Here is a 13,880-nt window from a genome sequence, read left to right as displayed (position 1 = left end):
AGCTGATTAGCCAGAGTAGTAGGATGTTTTGGCTTTAGAAATGGAATCTTTGTATTTGAGGATGTGAGTTGTGTACATGTCTTTGTGTACGGTAAGTCCAGTTTTCCTATAGAGCCTTTCCAGCCGGCGGCCTATTGCTTTTTCTTTCCTGAGGGTGGGAGTGAACCAAGGTGATGTATGAGTGAAAGTGACAGATCGAGTTTTGAGTGGAGCCAGAATATTGAGAATATTTTGAAGATGTGTATTGTAATGTGTGAGAAACTCATCTGTTGTAGAAAGGCTTTCTGCACTGGGAAGGTTATTGATATGAGTTATGAAATTGTCCAGGTTGATGTCCTTGATCTTACGGAAATGAATAGTACGTGGTGGATTAGATTTAGTGAAGGACAGATTAATATTAAATGAAAGAAGCAGATGATCAGTGTAAAGAAGGTGATCAGTCTTACAGTCCATCGGTGTTATACCTGAGCAACAGATCAAGTCCAGGATATGTCCTTTATTGTGAGTGGGAATAAACATACATGAGATAAAGTCTTTAGTAAGAGGATTATTGAAGTTGTCCATATGGATATTGAAATCTCCCAGTAATATGACATTAGGTGAAAGTGTAGCCAGATGAGACAAAAATGCAGAAAATTCAGAGATAAAGTCCTTGTTTGGTTTTGGTGGTCTGTAAAAAATCGCAATAACAGTGGGAGTAGGTCCAGAGAGCTGACAGACAGTAGCTTCAAAAGAGAGGCAGGCAGACAGATTAACATGAACCACTTTCCAATTCTCACGGTATATTACCGCAACACCACCCCCTCTCCCAGACATGCGAGGTGCAGCTCGGTAATCAAACCCCGGTAGAGTGGCTTCATTCAGGGAAACAAAGTCATTTGGCTGCTGCCAAGTCTCAGTCAGACAAAAAATGTCATACTTATGGTCCGTCAGGAGATCCTGGACGAGGTGACCCTTGCCCGTAAGAGAGCTGATGTTTAAAAGGCCGATATTGACAACAGTACTGCTGAGACTGACAGCCGCGTTAGCATTAGCTGACCTCTGGACCCGGCATAGAATTGCTAGAGTGCCTTCTGGGTGAAAGCAAACACTTCCCCGGATCAATCGCGAGCTGTGGACCTAGTAACATTGCCGGGATCAGACTCGACGTACTCGATGTAGTTTCGTGTGACTCTTTGACCGGGGATTTTAAATGTAGATCAACGTTCATGTTGCATCTTAAAAAGAAGAAAGTTCGTATTCGTCAAGGAACAAAGGAAGGACGAAAAAATGTCTCCAAACACGTCACATCCCGAAGTCATGTGTCTTCATGGAATCTTTACAGGATGTGTGTGAATGCACAGATTTCAGAAAATTACTGGCAGTGTAAATGAACCAAAACCAGATGATCCCTGGACACATTATCAGTGTATTTTCTGGAATCTCTGTGTGAAAGGGGCTTATGTGAGATTCCAATATAATGTATAAATCTTCAAAGGAATAGTCTATTGACTGCAATTTGTCTTTCTTGACTTTAATGTTAAGGCATTTTACATATTATTGAGTAAAAAGGCACAAAAAAATGCATTTTTACATTATTGTGATATACCCTGCCAGAACAGGATGAGCATGTGACGATTAACTATAATTGTGACATACAGTAGTTTTAACTAATTCAAATATTAGTAACTAATTCTGTTTTTTTTAAGTATACTGTGCATACTGTGCTGTATACAGTAAGCAGTGCAGTAGTGTTCTTTTCTGAGCACAGCATTTATCTTTGTGCATCAGAGGAGAGGAGAAGGTGCAGGATTTGCCCAGGCCGTGTGAAGCCAAGTCTAGTTCTGACATGTTTGCTGAGAACCAGCGTCTCCAGGTGAAGATCCAGGCTTTTGATCAGAAGATTGGAGATGAGGAGGAGGTGGAGTCTGAGAGAGAGGATGCTTCTCCTGGTCCCCAGAGATGCCACAGTCTGGGTCAGGCAGCGCGAGACGAGCGCAGAGAGATGAGGTTCAACAGGTGGGCAATACAATGAAATAGTTCAAAATGATTGAAATGTATGTTATTACAGTTACATTCTGCTTTCTTAAGATGAGTTGAAAGTCATGAGTTTAATTACATTTTATGCTATTGACAGCCATAATGTTATGTTTCTCTTTAGTTTTATACATCTAACTATAAATGTGAGTAGAAAAATACAGGGTCAACATAATAAAAGTAAATATTTCCCAGATAAGGTTTTACATATTGCACTGATACTGTATAGACGTGTATTTTATAAATGAGAATGTATTGTTGACTTGCGGGATGATAATACTGTATTTGGGGGCCCGTGGCATCAAAAAAGTTTGAAGACCCTTTTTGTGTGAACAACACTCGTTTACAAATTAATTATTAGAATATCAAGTCTTAGGGTGTGTTTGGGACCAAATGAACCATGTGAACCAAACTACAAGTGTAAAGACACCCTTAAAGTTAATCAGAATCAAAATTGGCCATATTTACTTTCTTGAATTCTGGCAGTGTTTTCATTTAAAAGAAATCAAATTTAACAACATGTTTTCCCTTTGAATCGCTTTTCAATACCTCCCTTCTAATCACATGTCTCCATTCTTGTATGCCTCTTTTCAGGATCAGAGCAGTTCCAGATGGATATATATATATATATATATATATATATATATATATATATATATATATTCATCAATTTCATAACATTATTTTATGCAATTGTAATTTTTCCATGTAAATGATTTAATTTGATCAGCCCCTTGGGTAACAGCCCTATAGCGTCTTATTATTCGAAATAATTGAATTTATTGATCAAATTTAGGAATTTAAAATGAAAGATGAAGCATACATTTAATAATATTGGGGGAGGGGATGCCCTTTAAAGGTGCAGATATTACAATATGGTGATTTAAATATCAAAGCTGATTGAACACTGATGAGAATATTGTTTCAGAATAAATTAACACACAAAATAAAAATAAAAAATTCGGACAAGCAACTATGAAAAGGCTTAATGTCGAGCCCTCCTTATATAGCAATGTTATCAGGATACACATACACCGGTAGTGGCCCACCTAGAATTTATAGTTTATATATAGTTTACTTTTTTTTACCACTACACCTCTGGACATAAGTAAAAAATATGTTCTACATAGTCCATAGTCTATTATAGCATGGTCCTTTTTAAGTCATGGTATTAAAAAAATGAAGTGAGACTGAGATTTTGTGCTGTTCTCTCATGTTCAGGTCAAAGAGTCTGGCTCTTCACGCTGTACGCACACAATCCATTAACTCTGACAGCAGTCCAGAGGGAGAGGGGTTGGTGAATGTGAGTACAGAACTCAATGCCTGTGAGGCCAGTCCCAGCTCAGAGACTGGTCCTGTCCCTTCAGCCCTGCAGGAGAACCACAAAGATCCCACAAAAAATCAACCTGACTCCTCTCCAGACATAGAGGGGCAAAAGGTGGAGGTTGGAGACCCCCGAGAGGGAGATCGACTCTGGATCCACCTGAGAGACAACATGAAGGAAATCAAAACCTTCTGTGCTGAAATGATCAAACTAATCCCCATACCTGAGCACTGTGTCATTGAAGGTAAACTGTCAAATCTAAGAACAATCCCCACAGTACCATGTTACCTCACAAAATACCTCACATTCAAGTGTAGTGCAGCAGGACAACTCTCTTCTACAACTCACTCTCAATTGGAGGCAAAATTGATGTGAATGATTAATCAAGATTGAATTTCATGTCAGCTGCTAATTCTTGTTTTTTGTTGGTTTAGCAACATGAAGAGAACACTTTCCTGGTACATTTTTAGATTTGTTTGAAATGTAAATGCCAATTACACACTGGGATTGCATGCCGTGTGGTCTAACTTCTTTAGTCGGTTCCCCACTGTTAATGTTATCACCAAATACTGCTCTTCACATTCCCAGAAGTTTTGTTTGAAAAACAGTACACATGATCCACACGTGAGCTAATTTTTTCATTAGATTGCAGAGTTTAGAACATGACAGTGTTTTTGTACCCTATATTTATATTTGGATGGCAAATTTCACTAATCTTTTCATTAAATTGCTCAATAGAAGCTTTTCCATTGTTTGAGTCAATGGTCAAAACATGATTTATAATATTAGCTATGACATTGGTTATTGACCATAATGTAGAACTCACGATTTATTTTCTGTAGAGAAAGTTGTCCTTGCCCTGGCAAAACTTTTTGCACTCTTAAGCAATATCACATGATCAAGTAGCCTGGCTGACGCCAGACCACGTATAATTGAGAATGAGACGTGGTCTGGAAACCCACGACCAATTCGTACGAATTCGTACGAGTGATTCAAAAGTGGCTAATTCGTACTAATTCACACGACCTCACTCGTACGAATTTGTACGATTTGTCTAAACCCACGTGATAGTTATGTTTAGGGGCGGGGTCAGGGGTAGGTCATTCGTACGAATTCATACGAATCGGCTAATTCGTAAAATATGTACGATTTAGCAAAATCGTACTTATTCGTTCGAGTGAGGTCGGACGAATTGTTGCGAATTAGCCACCTCGTAAAATTCGTACGAATTCCCGTGAGATCGGGTTGTTCAGTTTCTCGTATTTGAGGCGTGGTGTACGAATGCCCAGAGCCGTGTTATTGGGTGCTACAAATGTCTATCAAATGCGCCTGTACGTAGCTCATAGCCAGTCGCTTCAATAAAACCAGATTGACGTATGTAGAGCGACAGAAAATTAGATGAGGTAGACGACGATGGGTCAGAAATTTAGGAGATTTATGTACACAAATACTGACTTCGCGTCCGCTGCTAAGATGGTTCCATAGATATAAACAAACTGTACGTCGTCATTGTCTTGCCGCTCCCTCCCTGTTCTGTGATTGGTTCCCTATCTTAGTTAAAAATTTGGTTCATGGTGTCCAGGCTGCCTAGCAGCGTGAATAAAATCACGCTGCGGCAAGGCAGCATGGGAAACCCAGGCTAATGATCAAGAGTGCTGTTTTTCCTGAGCACGATTCTGAATGTGATATTGATTTTATTATACAGGTTAATATTAAGTTAGTTAAATTTTAGACACACGTTTGTCTGTTTTAATGTTTTGCCAATGAAAATAGTTCCAAACAAAACTGAATTTTTGAATGAATTGTATGAGTAAATGATTAATGAATCAGCTGTTTGACTCAATGACTCACTCAGTGTCTTACCACCACCTACCAAAAGTATCAATTTTTTATTTTTAAATCATTTGATGTTTTAATATTCAAAATTTAGTTTTTAAAAACATTCATTTCATAACAATCCCATCAGGAATTCATAAGTCCAGTTGGTTTAATAGCACACCTCTCCTCAATAAGCTGATTTGATGTATCATCATCACTAGCACATTGCTGGATGAGTTATGTGCTGAAGTTCAGTTCATAAGGTTCAATTCATTGTTCAAATCCATGAGTATGAACAATGGTAATAGTGATGCTTGCCTTTTCAAACACCACTAATTATCAGCTGTCTGTTCATTGAGTGTAATATGCTACAATTAAGCTGTGGGTGGCAGACAGAACAAAGGGTTTGCTTGGCAAAGCTATTTTAACATCTCCCCGGGTCTCTGCCTCACCTTCACATTACTCAACAGCTCTCCCACTGAGAAACAGATAATTGATCATTCGGAGACCTGCTGAACTGGCGGGATACATGTGAGTTTGTTTATGTGTGTCAGCGTGAGGGATTCAGTGCAGTCATACTTACCAGATCATGGAAAAACAGCTAATGTCATAGACATTTGTGGAAAGGTGTTAGAAAGGGATTTTGTGAAAGATTTGTTGAACACTGTCCTATTATTGGCAGACATCTAGATAGATATCTTGAATATATATGATTTTAATGTGAATGTGATAGTCTTAAGGATTGTTTAGTATCATTTCGAAGGTCTCAGGATGACCGGTAATAATGTCGAATTTCCAAAGAAGTAAAAGAAAAGGTAATAAGGTTTTTAAGAATATAGAAATATCTTGCTCACAGAAGGGCGTCTTTGAGTTAACACCTTCTGGCCTTTTGTCTGAATACAAATTACAACTATAGCCGATGGTCATCTCCTTCCCCCAGTAAGCATGGTGGGGGAATACAGTAACTTTCCATTGTAACCTGGTGATTTACATATCAGGTAAGGTCTGGCTATATAAGGAAATGCAACGGAGAGTTCGGGGCTGTTGTCTGTTTTCAAATCAGTCTGTGAGGCTGGGAGTTCTGACTCCACGAATCAAACACCGTCTTCTGTGGCTCTTTACAGTAGCATTCGAGTTTTACGGTTAAGAACCATTTCATTGGTTGGATCCACTGAACCAACATGCCTCTTTGCTACATGAGAAAGTTTTTTGAGTCTGTTAAGCAGAAGAATTAGCTAAACAATGTAAACTGGATTGTCGCCCAGCTCTAATCTGCTAAATGTGTGAATATATTAAGATGTCATGAATATTAGCATCATTATTTTCTGTATAGCTGCTTTGAAGAAAATTGTGTATCATAAAAAGTGCTATACAGATACATTTGACTGGACATAAAGACGTTATTGTAACTCAGAATTTAATTTAAGCACAATTTATTCATTATTAATTAAGTATTTTGCCCTTTTTATATAGTTAGACAAGTTATGCTGGATTGTGTGTAATCATAAGAAGACATTCACTGGTTGCCACATACTGGTATTTTAATGTTTGAGTCAAGAGGAATTAACATCACCACCATTAACATCTACCTACATTGCCCAAAATATAATTTCAATTTTATTAAAATTTTAGCAAAAAAAGACAATTTAATCAAAAGCAGTTATTCTATAAGTGCTTTTTCAGAAACACATCTGGAGAATCAAGGGACTTTAATACTATGCACTCTTGTATTACAAGATGGAGCAGTTTATTTTAGGATATTATGTGGTTTTGGGAAGTAGGTTACATTTTTGATGAAGGAATTCAAAAGCAATTTATGCTTTTGTGTTTATGTGTGTGTTGTTCTCCAGACTCCCATCGTGGCTGTGTGGCTAAGCTGTCATTCTCCTGTCCACTAAAAGGACACTACTGCCTCTATGGAAAGTCCTGTTTCTCCCTGTGTAGCTGCCAGCCACATATTTGGATCCAAATCATGCTTCTAGCACTGCAGGTAACAGTCAGACTTGTGGTTTTTGTGGCACAAGATGTTTGGGGATGTGTGAGTGTGTTTATATTTGTGAGGGCCAGATGTTCTTTGTTAGATAATGCAATATCATGACAACCATTGTGTGTCCTCACTAGATTAAAAGGCTTATAAATAGGCCAAATCATGTTTGTATTTAAATTTAGTGCAGGGTTCTCAAGTTTGAGCAAAAGCTTGGAGTGAGATCACATGCGGTTAGGGGAGGAGCCATAATGAAGCCCCGCCCCACCCATCTCCGCCCCAAATTTTACCCATTGTTCATAATTAACCGGAACAAATTAAAATTATAACAATTAGTAAATCTGATAAATGACAGAGCAATTCATCACATCAAATACTCTTTAATGCAGTATTACAAATATAGCTAACCAAAAATATAACAAATTGCTCCAAACAGTTTCAAACAAATCTTTAAAAATTGCATTTTGATTTTTGAATGCGTCTTCTATCTAGACGAATGATTTATTGTGTGGTGGGACATTGAGAACAAATGGACAGATTAGAGTGCACCACCTCTTCCACTGTCTCCTCCTCTAATCTGGCAACCTTTTTAGGGGGTTTACCCTTTGGTGCCCAAAATGACAAAATATTTTTCTGCTTTTTTCCTGACATCTTTGAAAAATACAAATGCAACATTATGACAATTATTAAATATTACCCAGAGCAATCTGCTGTAATACATCCTTAATGTAAATAGAAAGACTATTAATATTACAGTATAATATAATTTAAAATAAAATCAGTAAATCTTCATTCCTTTCCATACCCACTAACATTTCTCTCAGTTTCAGATAACGTAAGATAGCCAAACTGAGCCTGGTTGCAAAGTAGTTGTAGAGTTTTTGACAGCATCAATAATAATGTACGATGGGCTACATATTAAATGTTCTAGCCCAAAAATGTTAGACGAGCTTCTTCCAACTTACCTTCTTCTCCATCACGACACATGTGTTCGCGCGATGTTGTTGGTTACCTAGTAACGAACGTACGGTGGCCGAGGATGTTCCGTCCATTTCCGTGTGTTCGCGCTACTGAATGACATGTCAAGTATAGATCAGTGGTGCACGCAGCGCGCATATATATGTTGCCTAGTAACGAACGCAATCTGGCGGAGATACGCGCTGGCGGCAGGAAACTTCACTTTGTTTGCCTGCGCCTCGTATACAACGTTAGAAAGCTTTCAGCCAGGACAACTTGGTTGGCATTGCCTTTTCAGCGTGAGAAATACACAGTGTGGCGTGTGCGCGTGTGAACCGGTCGAAATGCGTGTGTCTCACGGCCAATGCGTGAGACTTGAGAACCCTGTTAGTGGTTTCTGTGAGGGTTATGTTTAAGGGTAGGGGTCAGGTTTGAAAATTATCATTAACCTGATATAAAAACAGTGGAAGTCTATGAGATAATGTGTTTGTGTATGTGTCAATGTATCATTGAGGGGAATAAATAACAGTTGTAAATATTATTTGTGATTGTTGGATCCTTTATATATAGACTATATAATATTTATAAATTATACATGTATTTGCTTGTTTTCTGTACTGTTCAAGTTTTATTTTTCAAGCTGCTTAGAGTTTTGGGAGTGAAAACCATATTTAAATGTGGGATTGAATCTTATACAGTAGGTATATTGAATCTTAAAACATGAGATCCCCCCCTCCCTTCAGAGCGTCTGCAAAGTGAAGTCCACTTTAAAACATGACTGCACACAGCAAATTTAAATTACCTCATGTCTCAAACAACATAACATTACAAAAATAATCATCATAAACAACTTACAGAGCTCTTACTTGTACCACCTGACTGCTGCAGGTTATTTTCTGCGTTGATAGTGTTGACTGCGTTGGTAGTGTTATTGGATGAACATTTTTTGGTCCTGAGACTTCTGAATATATATGTACATGTTTTAATATTTAGACCACTTCTCTTATTGATTGCTATCAGGATGTGAAGAGAGTTTCAACCAGTATAACCAAAAGCATTTATAAAGCGAATTTCCGACCTTACCTCTGAACTCCATTAATTGATGTTGCAACCATAGCAATGGACAGGGCAAAACAGATCTGTAAGTTGATATACAGTAGAGTGATATATCAGTGATATTTCAAATTAAACTATTTTTGTATATTTTGTGTTTACCAGGGTGTTGCTGTGCGGTTGTGTTCTAGGTGGTTTTAGGCAGTTGGTTGAGGATTATTCAGTTCAATTCAATTTTCATTTATTTGTATAGCGCTTTTCACAATACACATAATTTTGAAACAGCTTTACATAAAATGCACATTTCCCATGAGTCCACATTACAATTTAGAGTCATCTGTTTTCATAGGTAACTAAGTTAAGTATTTCAGACATTTACATATACAAAAAACACAGTTAGCGAAACAGGTATTAAAGGAGTAGTTCACTTTAAAAAAAAAAAAAATCCAAGATATCCATGTCATTCTTTCTTCAGTCGAAAAGAAATTAAGGTTTTTGATGAAAACATTCCAGGATTTTTCTCCATATAATAGACTTGAATGGGAACCAAATGGTTCAAGGTCCAAAAGACAGATTCAGTACAAACTGCAAACTGTTCAAAGGGCTTTAAATGATTTCAGACGATGGATAAGGGTCTTATCAAGCGAAACGATCACTCATTTAAAAAAAAAGTTTAAGTTTTATATGCTCAAATGGTCGCCTTGCTCTGTTCTGTGATGAGCGTTCGTGACTTTCCTGTTCGAACCCGTTCATCAAAATGAACAAATCTTTTTTCATGTCATTTGGTTCATTCAATGAATGAAATGAACGAGTTGACTCTGGAAAAGATTTGTTCATTTTGATGAACAAGTTCGAACAGGAAAGTCACGAACGCGCATCACAGAACAGAGCAAGGCGACCATTTGAGCTTATAAAACTTAAACTTTGTTATTATTTTTTTAAATGAGCGATCGTTTCGCTTGATAAGACCCTTATTCATCGTCTGAAATCATTTTAAGCCCTTTGAACAATTTGCAGTTTGCACTGAAACTGTCTTTTGGACCTTGAACGGTTTGGTTCCCATTGAAGTCCATTATATGGAGAAAAATCCTGGAATGTTTTCATCAAAAACCTTAATTTCTTTTCGACTGAAGAAAGATGATTTGATGTTGGATGATTAAATTATCAGCAAAAGTTTTTTTTTTTAAAGTGAACTACTCCTTTAATTTAAACAATGCAATAATTAAATGCAGAAACATGAAGTAATGAATACTTGTTAACAAATGTAGATGTTGGTATGGTTACATATGTAGATGTTTAATACTTTGGCTTAGAGGTTTATCTTACCATAAGCAGCAGCAAATGTAATGTTTGCCTTTGCAAACCTCTAATTATGAGTGGAGTGAATCTTGGCAAGCGAGCAGTTTATCTTGTCTGTGTGCAGAGTAAAGTGAGCGAGGCGTTGTGCTGTCAGGACGAGTGTGTGCAGCAGCTGAGGAAACTCTGGGAGAAAACACAGCTGACGGGAGCACACAGCTTCGAGCTGGCCGTGACCCAGACAACTGTTCCTCACAAGAAGGTAAAGTCTCTACTGTCTCTCTTTAATGCTGTCTCTGTCTGTCTGTCTGTCATTCACACAAACACACACTCATATGAACCAACATGTATCCACTCAGTCAGCAGCACCTCACTCTACCTGAGATATGACCTTAGATTTGACCTCACACTTCAGCCCATCTGCTTTTAACCCGCGCATGATGTTTGAAGGGATTGTTCATATCAAAAAAGAAAAAATGGCACCATCAACGTGGTCCACAAAACTCACGTGCTATATTCCAAGTATGGATGTCAATTTACATAAATTCCCATAATTGATTGTTGTTTAAATGAACAATCAATTAAGCGTTAACCTTAAAGGGGTGATGAACTGAGAAATCAAATTTTCCTTGAGCTTTTGATATCTAAGAGGCCTGAATCATAAACACACCATGTTCGTTCATTGGCCAGAGAAGAACTGCCCCGAACTGAGTCTGGATGACAATGACGATGAAGATGACATCACTGTTTTTCTGCAGACCTGCTCTACAGATGAAATTAATTTCAATTTAATCATTACAACGGAACTGAATTAACGCTGAACCGACTTCAGCTGAACAACGGCACTATTTTCTTTTAGATCTGCTGTACAGCTGCAATGAACTGTTTGCATCATTGCATCATTTTCCTGTTATAAACAATATGTAATGTATAAAGCACTATATAAATAAAGGTGACTTGACCTAATCAGAAAATAGAAATAGAAAATAGACTTAATCAGAAAATAGAAATACAATTTAGAAGCTTGACTTTACAGTGAATATAGGGAATGTGAGCATCACTAAACGAGTGCTTTTAAATTTGCTGACATATTAGAAGTGCTCTATTTTCATGTCGTGAAAAAATAACTGAAAAAATCATAGCAGCCTACATAACAGACTGAAAAAGCATATTTGTTTCAGTTAGAGACAAAACTATAACTAAACTATAACTATTTGTATGAAAAATCACCACCAATGCATGTGTAAACAGTTTACACTTTTTGCTGCGTGCTAACTACATACGTTTACAACAAACACACGTGAGATGTGACAAGGAAACAACGCGACATCATACGTGCAAGACCGGAGTTCTCACGTGAGACTTTTTCTTTTCGACCCGGTTGTGGTACAGTTCAGATGAAACGTCAAATAAACACGGGTGCTCCTGCCAAATTTCTACACATTTTCTACACATTCTTCCATTTCTTGTGTCCAAATGGACTATGTGCACGTTATCATATGCTAGTTCCGGCTGCGAAACCGATATGGGGTGTCTAGTTTCCGGTAGCCTGATGGACGACGTAGAGGATGTATGTTTCTCCAGATGTCTTGAACATTTGCCGAAAATTACAGTCGATTATGTTCATCGACTGGCTAATGATTTTCCTCCAGCTCCCCAGAGCAAGAGAGAAGGGGTTTAAATATTACATTTCTCAGTATTTGCATCATTTTGAAGGGAACGTTAAGTCACAACAACATCCATGCTCAGACTGATCTCATGAAATTGCGTATGTATGACACGTATCACGTATTTTTGGCATGCTATCAACACGCATAATCTCTTTTCAGCGTGTTTATGAATACCGTTGACTTAACGTTATTATTGTATATATATATATATATATACATACACAGTGTATATATATATATATAGCATATGACCTACCTCAACCCCAACCTACCCGTCACTCCTACCATCCTAGGAAAAAATAAATATCGCTCCCCAGATGTAGATCTACATTTTGTTTTGTTTCGCTCGGACATTTGACGGCGTGTACATACGCGGTACACGTGGAATCACTCGGACATTAATGTTGCCATGCTACGTGCTCAAGCTATGCGATTTGGTAACTGTTCTCTCTATACATTATAAAATGTGAAATCATGCGTTAGAAAGTGCATTTTCCAGAACAGTTTGTGTTGGCCATTGTTTTGTTTATGATGTTCAGATGTTGTTGACAACCACTATCGTCATATAGATCAGTGTTGACAACCACTATACATGTCATACAGGGAGTAAAGGTATCAGACGGTTCGTTCGTTATCAAGTTAGGCTGTTTAACACATATTAGGCTGTTCACACATATTTATAAACAGGTCTCCCTTTCAAAATAGGTTCTAAACCCAGGGGCTTCTCCTGGTTAAAGGGTATAATATAATAAATAATTCGTAGCCTAAAAACTTCCTTCTAGTTGTCATGGATACGCAACGCTCCACTCTGTGAAGCGACTGCTTGGGTGCGGTGACAAAATGTGAAATATCGTTTACTTTTCACAATGCAGCAGCGCCTGGCTCCACCCAAATATGAGTGAAAACTGTGTTGGTTGACTTGACAATGAACAAACGAACATAGTTTTAGACAAATATATTTAGATAGCTAAGCTTTAGATAGCCAGTCCACTGATGTAGGATGTAAACAACGGCAACCGGAACCGAAGTACCCAACATCCGCCCTCAAGGCGGAAGTTAGCATTTTTCTCGTGCACAGAGTCAATAGAAGAGGCCTTTTTCTGAAACAATCCCATGTTGAAATGTGATCTATAACTCCTCCCCAAACTCCCCGCTGCTCTGTATCTTGCTCTCTCATTGGCTGTCAGTAATCGCAGATGTAGTTTTCAGTCAGAATACTTTTCACACAGCAGGATTGTGAATTGCCGACAGATTCCAGATATTTAGCATGCCAAATATCTCACGGGCGTCTGCGATTCTCTCAGATCGCGTCTTTGCTCATTCACATTGCGTTATTGCCTGTGATTTCGGGCATTTGACTATTTCTTAAAACCTGTCAGTGAGCCAAAATCGTGGCTAAAATCGTGCAGTCTGAACTCGGCATTTGTTTGTGTGTTTTTATTTCTAGTTGTCCGGTTTCGTCAATGTTACACGGTGTTTATTTGCCTGCCTGCCTTCTTTTTGAGATACCTTTTGAGTTTATTAAAGACTGTACCTGAATGATCTTCTTCCTGTGTATTTCGGCTATGCATCATGACAAATGGCAGTGTATGATTATCCATTAAAATAATGTGTAGGGCCTATTTTAATTTACTGGTCAAATCAGACACTGTAACGTTGTGGCTGTGGCAAACTGCATGACGAGATAGAATTCAACAAGAACCATTTTTACACTCAGGAAGCATTGGCAATAAATCACAACCACTTAAACCAAAACAAGATT

At 38.0% G+C, this 13,880-nt stretch overlaps 1 protein-coding gene across 1 annotated transcript in view; it reads left to right on the top strand.

Moving 5' to 3' along the window:
• The window catches only part of veph1 (ventricular zone expressed PH domain-containing 1), a 118,511-nt gene that overhangs the window by 76,998 nt on the left and 27,633 nt on the right, over positions 1-13,880 (top strand). Inside the window, exons 8-11 of the mRNA XM_089135359.1 lie at positions 1,771-1,998; positions 3,238-3,584; positions 7,009-7,148; positions 10,576-10,710. Coding sequence (XP_088991485.1) covers positions 1,771-1,998; positions 3,238-3,584; positions 7,009-7,148; positions 10,576-10,710 — 850 coding nt within the window. The remainder of the gene's footprint in view (positions 1-1,770; positions 1,999-3,237; positions 3,585-7,008; positions 7,149-10,575; positions 10,711-13,880) is intronic.

The sequence above is a fragment of the Pimephales promelas genome, chromosome 10 (genome assembly GCF_988280905.1).
Source record: "Pimephales promelas chromosome 10, fPimPro1.hap1.1, whole genome shotgun sequence".
In the NCBI taxonomy this organism is placed as follows: Eukaryota; Metazoa; Chordata; class Actinopteri; order Cypriniformes; family Leuciscidae; genus Pimephales; species Pimephales promelas.
Note: the sequence above shows the minus strand (reverse complement) of the source record. Positions and strands in the feature narration are given on the sequence as shown.